Genomic DNA, 9,939 nt, shown 5'->3' on the forward strand with positions numbered 1-9,939 from the left:
ATACTGGATTAGAGACGTCGGGCGAGGGGCCTTCAGTACCTCGTGGACTGGGAGGGGTATGGTCCGGAGGAGAGATGCTGGGTTCCGGTGGAAGACGTGATAGATCCTTCTCTGCTGCAAGAGTTCCACCTTCTCCATCCGGATCGCCCTGCGCCTCGTCCTCCGGGTCGTCCCCGAGGCCGGTGTCGAYGCGCGGTACTGTCACGACGTCGGCCGAAGTCAATGCCTCTACTTGTTCGGGCGGTGTTCGGCGGTCGACATCACCGGCCTTCTAGCCATCGTCGTTCCATTTTTCATTTTCCATTTGTTTTGTCTCGTTTTTCCACACACCTGGTTCTCATTGTCCCTCATTATGTGTTGTGTATTTAACCCTCTGTTTCCCCCATGTCTTTGTGTGGTATTGTTTATCTGTTTTGATGTATGCGCACGTTAGTCTGGTTGCGCTGGGTTATGTATACCCGTTTTGTATTTCGTGTTCATTGTGCCGTGTGCTTTTGGTTTGCCTGAATAAAAGGCTCCGTGTGCTACCAAATACCTGCTCTCCTGCGCCTGACTTCCTTGCAGCCACTTACGGATACCTGACAAAGGTACGTGGGGCATGTGATGTCAACACGTACCTACAGTATGAAGCTTCACCGCACACAAATGCCTACTGCCTGCTAAATAAAAATGTCAACTATAAAAATTATGTTTTTTTACTTTTAAGAATAGCTGAATTGCTTTGCCTTGCTTTTCTGGTTGGCTGGATGCAAGTTTCACCATCCAATTATTTCAGATCTACAGGAGTGCAAGATTCACCATGGCACGGACCGTGGCGATACATTGGCACATGACAATAATTAGAATATGGCAAATATTCTTGCATTCTATCCATGCTGACTTTTGCGGGCTACCTGAAACATGAAAGAGATAGGTGGGAGGGCATGCAGGCTGTCTGCAATTTATTAATGTGCAATTTGCCTAAATGGGTAATGGAAACACTTGAACCAATTAATTTCTATTAGACACTGTAAGTTTTGGGAACAAGTAGATTTTTTGTTGTTGTATGCCATCACGTCCAGATGTTTTTATCGACGCAAGATTGTTAAATGGAAACGCACTGTAGCAGGCAATTTTCAAATCTATTTTCTACGAGAACAGAAAGCTAAAACAAAACAAAAAAATCCCTGGGCAAGTTAATGGAAACATGACATAACAAGCGAAAAACTGGTGATGTACAACCACATTTCGAAATTGCACCTTGTTTACTCTAGTATTCTAACTCTCAAATCCACAGTCACAATAGACCACCAATCATTACAACGCCACTGCTTATTTCACAATGATTATTATACAGTAAACTACATCACCAGTCAGCCTGTTTCATTCAACTGAAATCATTCAATACCAATTCACTACCAAGAGTTTAATAACAAAATGTGAGCAATATGTTTTAACATGAGCTACATACATACTATAACCTCAGGGGACAAAAAAGCCAAACAAGGGGCCTTTGCACAGACCTTATCAATGCCCCTATCAGATTTTCTTTAGGATTTGTCCCCAGAACTGTATGYCACAAAGCTTGCCTTAATGCTGCATGACACTTCTATCACACCTCAACAGAGTCAAGTTTCAAACCGTACATCATGTCATATCTACAGTAAGAGACTAAACCCAGCCATACAGCAAGCATCAATAATAGCCCATGTGTGTGTTGACGCAGTTGTTGACTGGGTAGAGCAGAAGTAGTAGAGGCCTGGTACCTGGCATGTGTTATTGCAGCCACCCATTCATCGCAGTCCTTTACATCCTCTGTACGCAACTCCAGGGCTTTCTGGTTTTCATGGGTGAAATTTACGGTGAAATAGTACTGAAACACACAAAAAAAGCACAGGTTTAATTAGCTCGTAAACAGATTACTAGATTGCATGGGTAAGGATGCCTTTGTATTCTTTATTTTTTAATACATTGTATGAGAAAAAGTATTTGTATTACTCCATAGGAATCTAGATGAGATAACATGTTATAACCACAAAATGCAATGAAAAGGTCAGACAATGCACAGTATAGGCGCTATACCACAAAAACAATTACACTACATGTATATTTTACAAGAAAAATATGAAGAGTATTATTGGCCCTTAAAAATCTGTGTGCTGCAGACACACATTATTGGAACCATGAACCCTCTCACAATCTAAGCTTGTATCTATCCTTTCTCACTGTTGACATTAGAGGGGGTGGGAAAGGGAAACCCACATCCTCACCCACCAGCTCAATCGATGGGGCTTTTAGTGGGAAGCCTCCCCCTGACTGCCTTGCTGCCTGGGATGGCTCTGGTTCCCAGGAGGAAAAGCCATAAGACATGTAAGCTGGAGGCATTGCCAATTACATAACTGTGTGCTACCTGTTACCTAGCAACTCCACTCTGTGAGAATGGATAGGCTCTTAGCGCTTCTTGTCTCACTCCATTTTAACTAAGCAGGTCTTCTCTGCGCTGAATTCCCCAGCACCACTAGGTCTGTGTACAAACCATCACAGTCACGATCATAGACCATCCACCATCCATCACAGTCACCTCATAGACGTCACAGATCATAGACCATCCACCATCCATCACAGTCACGATCATAGACCGTCCACATTAGCTGATGGAACAAAAGTTCATTTCAGACCATGCCAGACTACTGTGTTGTGCATATAGTCAATTTCTACATGGTTGTTGTACATTTAACACTCCCTTAACATATGATGAATAATCCTTATTCAAATAAGAATATCATTGCACTTACAATTTTCTTGTAAAACAATATGTTCTGACCACACCAAAACACACAACGACATAGCAAGATGGAAAAAGATCAGTGCTGCTTGGGAAAAGAACGCCTACATTATCACATCTCACACATTGGAATCACGCTCAAGGTTAAAAACGTGACTCCTTGTGAGTACTTTGGCAGCAACCATGTTGAGTGAAAGCCAAGCCTTATCTTTGGCCTGCAGATGTCCAACAGGCGCCCATCAACCTGCACCTCATCACTATTCATGGGTGAATGCTTTCCATCTTCACATTCATTAGGTATTCATCCTCCCTTCAAAGAGAATCTATTTGTGTCAGGGATGCATGCTTGTTGTTGTTGTAGTTTTCCTTCATCCTCTCTTTAAGAGCAGGGAGAGTGGCTTGTTTAACACATAGCCTGCTTCACGCTTTATGTTTACGGCTGAGTCATACCACTCACACACTTTCAATGGTTTCTTAACATATACAATCAATGCTGCAAACCTGATGATCTGAACTGAACAATTGTTTGTTTTGGAGATGTAAGTAATGAATAACATTTTTCTCGTGCAGCTGGAAAATCAATGTTGTGATAATGGAATGTTGTGCCTGCTGGTTGAAAATTGTGGATGACTTATGCTCCCCAAGGAAGGAATAAACAGGTTTAAGTCACCAGTAAGTGAGTCAATGTTGTGATACAGCTTAAACCAACATCTGCTACATGCCTGTACCTGCAACCCATTCCCCTAACAGAATAACAAAAAAGCCAGAGCAGAGGCCTTTGTAATAAAACAATATCCCACCTGTCCACAAGAGCAACCAGGCATGCAGCGTCAATAATTTTCCTCCCATCTATGCTTCCTGTGAATTAGCATAGCATTAGCAAGTCACATATTATCCTGCCATATAATTATGCACAATGTTGGAGAACTGTGGTAAAATATACTCTGTAGAGGCAATCTACTACAGCTTTTTGCTCATAGCAATAAAAAGTCCCAATATTCTGTCTGGCTTTGAGTGTCATCCACTCATTCAGCTACCTCAAAGTGGGGTGAGAAAGAACAGAACAGAAATACATCAGCCATCACTGGCTGCGGAATGCTAGAAAATGCTGCTGTTCTCCAAAGAGGAGTGACTGTGGTTTTCTATAACTGGGCCCTGACCCCTACGAGGTACTGCAAGGAACAAATTTAGCACAGATAGCGGTTGGTTGTATTAATAGGGGAAGGGAGTCGCGACGACACACAGATACTCTCTGCAGTCCCCGAGCCCTTCCACACATCATTATTTTAGATGCAAATAAGGTTGCCATAGGAACCTTGGGCTCAAATACATTAGCATTCKTTAGATAATGGCTTTTGGGGATACATACATGTGGGAATAAATCCTCAATCCAGAACTGTAGTGACAGTTAAAAGGTCAATTAAACACCTGATTTTGATGCAAATATGAGAAAGGCAAGACGTCCTGGGGCATTAATGCTCTCTTTAGAAAGCACTGGCACCCCTGTCTTTCTGTGCTCTCATCATTATGGTGGCCACTAAAGCCGTCAAACTTCACAACGACCTGCATCATTGCAGTTCACTTCAGTGAAATTTCATGTAAATCTGCCAATGTGTGAGGGCAGTTTGTATGAATAGTATAGATAATGTTCATTACAAACCAGCATACCATGACTATTGAAGATTATCATTAAAAATCTACTTCTCTAAATCCTAGGGTTGTCACAGATTTAGGCTGTTGATTGTCTCTGTGCCATCCTATATCCTATCATTCAGGATACACTTGCTGTTGTGCAAACAAGTTGAATGGTCTCTGGTTATACAYACTCATAAGACATAAAAATACAACCCATTCTTCTACAGATGCCATATCTTAATTTGAGCCAGTTTGCTACAGCAGGAAAATAATCATGCAGCAACAGGAAATGTGAATTATTATGTGGATTATAATTAATTGACATTTTTTGTAGGGGTTGATACATTTTCCGTTAGGGCAAATCAATTCTGACATTTTAAAGTGGAAATGACAAAAGAAGCCTTTTTAAACATTGAATACACTACAAGTTTGTATTTCCTGCTGTGCGGGAAAATAATTCTCAGCAACAAAAGAGTGATCTAATTAAGAGATTTTGATGTTGTTTTGATAGTGTCTGTGGAGTATGTATTTGAAGGAATGATCCATTCCCACCTGTCTCGCTTCAAAGCTGCCAGAGTCAACAAGCTCTATTCACAACTTAATCTGTGTTACATAGTTCAGATTGTATTTGTCACACCCCGTTGCATCCTACTACCATTTCCAAGCCAACATACATTACTACTTATAGCAGTTATTTATTAGAAAACAGAAACACCACCATACTCTCACATATAGTACAGGTGAGTGAGTGTTCATTGGTCAGTCAGTGTTCATTTGGTAAAAGATGAGCAATGCATTATAAATTATATGTAATTATTTAATATACAGATGCCTAATCTGTTTTAGATAGCCATCCGATAATCATGATGAACAGGAAGGATCAAAACAAGGAAATTCCTGACAAATTCCTCTGTAACAATTTGCACGTTCGTGATATGAGGAGTTTTCATTCTCTTATGAGGGGACTGGGAGAGCAAAATATTAGCCACTATGCCACATACTGCTTTGTCAGCACAGGGACAGCTGTTCACAGGAAAGGCCTGGACTCTCTTTGGACTGCAGCCCTATAGAGTCATGGATAGGGACTGCAGACTGAACAAAACAGACACAAACAGAACCACTCATAGATAGAGCCTCAATCCAATGACCCTACACACAAAACATTCCAGAATCATTACATCTTCCTTCATGTGCACAATACTTCTAACTATCCTATATCAGTAATAGAGAACACCAGGATTACAGCACCATTTTGTATTCTATTTTTCATTACTGTTTTTCTGTCAGGAATGTGAAACAAGTTGAGCCATATAAGAAGATGAAGGGTATCAGTTAACCATCTTATTTGAAGTAAGAACGTAGTATCTTATGGTGTCTACTTCTACAGATTTACTCCAGCATTATAAATCATATTCTTCCACATCAATGGGTATATTTCATTAGTTGAAAGTACTGGAAATATTACAGACCCTGGCCTACTGTATATTCATAATAGGCTTACAGTGAGTAGCCAATCAAGACAAATGATTACGTTTTATTTTTTTCTTCCAGATCTGAACAGCCTCATCCTACCATTCACTGATCCCAAATGTGAAGGAATAACTCAGCCCATTTCTTTGAGAGCAAAATGCAATGTACCAAAACAGAAAAACACTAGTGATGATGACCCCAGTGCTCGCTTGAAATAGGCCTACGGTCTTGTTATTAAACACTATTTGCTGCAGACGCAGTTGCCAAGGTAGGATGCTATTAATATCAGTGCGAGTCTGGGAGAGTTAAATCAATACGTCAAACAGTGGTATTACGWCCATGTCCCACAAGATGGCGACGCTGGGATGCAATACCTTTTTTCTTTAGCGCAATTTTGCTGAAAAAAAAACAGTATCACCAAACTTGACTGTATATCAGTGAGATAACATTACGTTGGTTGCACAATAATATGTCCAGATCAACCACATTTAAAAACACATAGGCCTTTAGACTATGTAGGCTATATAGATTAAGGGATTTATACATTTCTATAAATCCATAATTTCCAATTAGTTGCTATTATATTGTTGTCTAAAATAAGCAAACCCGATGAAGGCACAATGCAGCAAAATCGCGAGGTAGCTCGGTATTCAATTTGGTGTTGATAATGGAATCATTAATCCGATGCACAGATTACATAACACACGCACACTGAGCAAACGGCTCTGAATTTAATCTGATATAGGCCTACTGTAGGTTATAATTCCGCTGGATTGGAATGGAATAATTGCTGTGGATAAAGAGGAATAGGAAAGAAACATAAATCATGGCAATACTTCAAGTAGGCTAGACTACTCTTCCAAAAAAAAGATCCGTTACATGCACTGATAACACTGAACCGTCTGATTCACATGATCACCTGTTTTCAACCTCACCATGAGGATATCTGTACATCGGTAACTGGTGCATCACTCATGTTTATTCAATCAACCTGTAAATTAGTTACAGTCGTTTCCCCCCCAAAAGACAAATGAAACAATGTTATGAACTTGAAWGTGTGTTATTCCTACCTGCTTTTCTAAACACTCCTTGGATGATTGTGAGGGTTTCGGTGACGGCGCTCTGTCACACACACATCCCTCCAACAGGTATAATCCCGCGGGTCGAGAGCTGGACTCGCTCTCAAAATAAAACAGCATATTTTGTAATAAAGCGAACCACTTTGTGTGCCATTTAGTGTTGTCTGAGCTCTTTTTGCTCAAGCAACCTCGCCTCGTACCATCCTTCTTTGCCAAAAGACCCAGGTAGGTGACATGACCATCATTAAATCGTATTCCCTTCTGCATTTTGATAAAGAGACTTTGGTTGAAAAAAGCTACTTGATCCTTACATCTTCTTAAACTCGGTCCCCAGACAGACGTGGACTTTCTGATTGCGGACAAGCAGTCCGCTCTACCCCCTGCATTTACCGTGTTGGCATGAAGGAAAAAAGAGAGAAACAAAACGAAGAACACGGGTGTATCATCCTAAATTCGTTGACGAGCTTGTTAGGGCTTCGATTATCACATTCCTCCACAAAAAGAAAGATTAAACAGACCGACTGTCAATTTAAACCGAGACTGGCAAAGGAAGAGAATTACAGTGTGCGCGACGTGGTTTGTCGTATTCTCACGTGAAATCTCCAGAAACCAGTGAGCTCGGTGCTGAGCTAGGCAGGCAGGGAAGTCACGTGACGGGTCCTTGGGAAAGCACATTTCAGAACCTTGGACAACGAATTAAAAACAAGTAAAAGTGAAGACATTGCATGAGCTGTTTTTTTTCATGCTTATTTCTCAGGTGTTTCGAATTAAACATGACACTTGACTACTCTCATTAAACAAACATGGAAGTTGTGTTATTGGCGAATTGCTACTTATTTTTGTTATTCCATGAGGTGGAATGGTAACTCCTTGTCACTCAGAGAATAAAAAGCATACATTTGAAAAGGGGGCAGTAATATAGTGAAAGCTCATTACAGACTACAGTACATTGGACAAGTGGCTATATAAGGGTCCTAAATCCATGTGATTCACAGAATACCATAGGCCTTTTCAAATGTTTAAATTAAATAATCTCAAAACAGTTGGCAGTCTTGAACACTCAACTGTAAAGCTCGGTATTATTCACTGACACATCAATAAAGAGTTTGCCTTGCCAATACATTCATGTAATACATTTGGTTAATGATTATGTCGATTGGACATACATCTTGAATTGCTTTAGCCCATGTTTGGCAACCTATTCAAGTTGACCCACCTGAGCAATTGTCAGTGTATTCTGTTTCCTTGCAATAAAACATGGTGTTTTGTTGCTGTCAGTACTATTGCACTCTCAGCCTACCTAACAAAGATTTGGCTGCAGTAAATTATGGTCCAGTGACAGAAAGCAGATGGTTGGAGAACGCTGTCCCATATTGCTCCTCGATCTGGGATGAAGAGTGAGATGTTTTCAGAGTGACCATCATCACAGGACAGTAAGCAGCAGTATTTTTCAAATAACATCCAACTGTGTTTCCTCAATTATTTCAACAAATGTATATTTAAAAATGGTATATTTATAATATTGAATGTAAATGGAACTGGCTTTAGCCTACTTTACAGGATGTTAGCATAGGCAATACTTTGACATTTTGTTTGTTGAAGATCAAAGTGCTTATTCTAGCAGAAAAAAATGAAATCCATTCTCTTCACTTCACACATGATGCAAAGAGCTGGAGGCCATAGCTGAGACCTGTCTTATCCGCTAAGACCGTGGCCTCCCTCAGATTCTCTATTATATTAAGCTTATGCTAATGGTCACTCATCCATCATTCCCTAACATGGCTCTCCTCAGYCAGCCAGCCAGGTCCACACATACCAGAGTGGCAGGGACAACTCATTTCAGCACATCTGAGGGCTGTCTGCTCTGCCCTTGCTGTGCCATACAGATTCCTGCTTCATCCTCTTTCACCTCTCTCTCCTCTCTCTCTCTCTCTCCTCTCTCTCTCTCTATCTCTCTCTTTCTCTTTCTCTCTCTCTCTCTCTCTCTCTCTCTCTCTCATTCTCTCTCTCTGCCATCCAATAACCACCACTTTCTTATTGCAATCATACAGGCTGTTTACATCCATGTCACATACATGAGGACATACGATAAGATCTCCTTAACCCATACAGTAATTGATTCACAGCAATTTGTCTTTATTGACCTTTGGTAGCTCTCTTCTCTTGTATTATATTTCTCTCATTAGTTGCTCTGATTAGTCCCAGGGCAGCAGATTATCTACAGCCATTCCATAAGAGGCTTGATGACAACATTTTCAGACACAATAAAATCGACAGCTCCTCATAAAATACAATATGTTGCTGAATAATGCTATCATTCAAAGCCAGCACAAGATGATACAAAGAGCAACATCAGGATGACTCTGTTCAATTAATGGATACCTTTAGCTATTCAAATCCCTTACTGGGGGACTTAACCTTCATAGAGTTGATTAAAAGCCACTAGGATTTTTGAAGGTGATTCGTGAGACATCCATTGGCATTACTCAAATAAAGTGACTCAAATGTCAGACTTTAACAGTTAATGTAAGGTGTTGGAAATCAACACCAGTGAAATACTGTAATAGAATGAGTTAGCAGGGTTGTTGAAGTATTTCGGGAGGTCTCTCAAATGTTTCAAACCAGTGAACAGGAGATCATTTCACCCTCCCTCTCTATTCCAGAACATGTAGGTGTTGGATTTGAGTTTTAAAGGTCATTGCACACTGGATCTAATTCAGCCTGTTTTCATAAAATGCAGCCTCCCATAAAAAGGGAGGCACAAAAAAAACAGTCCAGCATCTGATTAATAGATTGACCTGACAATAAATGTGTACACTACTCTGTTTACAACAATACATAATGGTATAACATAGTTTTCATTAATATCATATGAGGAACCCATTATCTGAGCTTGTTGGAGCTCATGGCATAATGTCCTGTGGCTTGTGCTGTAAGTGTTCTGTGTCACAGTGGTTATATATCTGAGCTATAAAACATCTTCTAGGACAC

At 40.4% G+C, this 9,939-nt stretch overlaps 1 protein-coding gene across 1 annotated transcript in view; it reads right to left on the reverse strand.

The window, feature by feature from the left end:
- The window catches only part of LOC111953096 (ras-specific guanine nucleotide-releasing factor 1-like), a 40,356-nt gene extending 32,795 nt beyond the window's left edge, over positions 1–7,561 (reverse strand). Inside the window, exons 1-2 of the mRNA XM_023972194.2 lie at positions 6,940–7,561; positions 1,746–1,852 (exon numbers count right to left, since the gene is read on the reverse strand). Coding sequence (XP_023827962.1) covers positions 1,746–1,852; positions 6,940–7,215 — 383 coding nt within the window. The 5' untranslated portion in view covers positions 7,216–7,561. The remainder of the gene's footprint in view (positions 1–1,745; positions 1,853–6,939) is intronic.
- Positions 7,562–9,939: the final 2,378 nt, after the last annotated feature.

This window comes from Salvelinus sp. IW2-2015, linkage group LG26 (assembly GCF_002910315.2).
Source record: "Salvelinus sp. IW2-2015 linkage group LG26, ASM291031v2, whole genome shotgun sequence".
NCBI lineage: Eukaryota > Metazoa > Chordata > Actinopteri > Salmoniformes > Salmonidae > Salvelinus > Salvelinus sp. IW2-2015.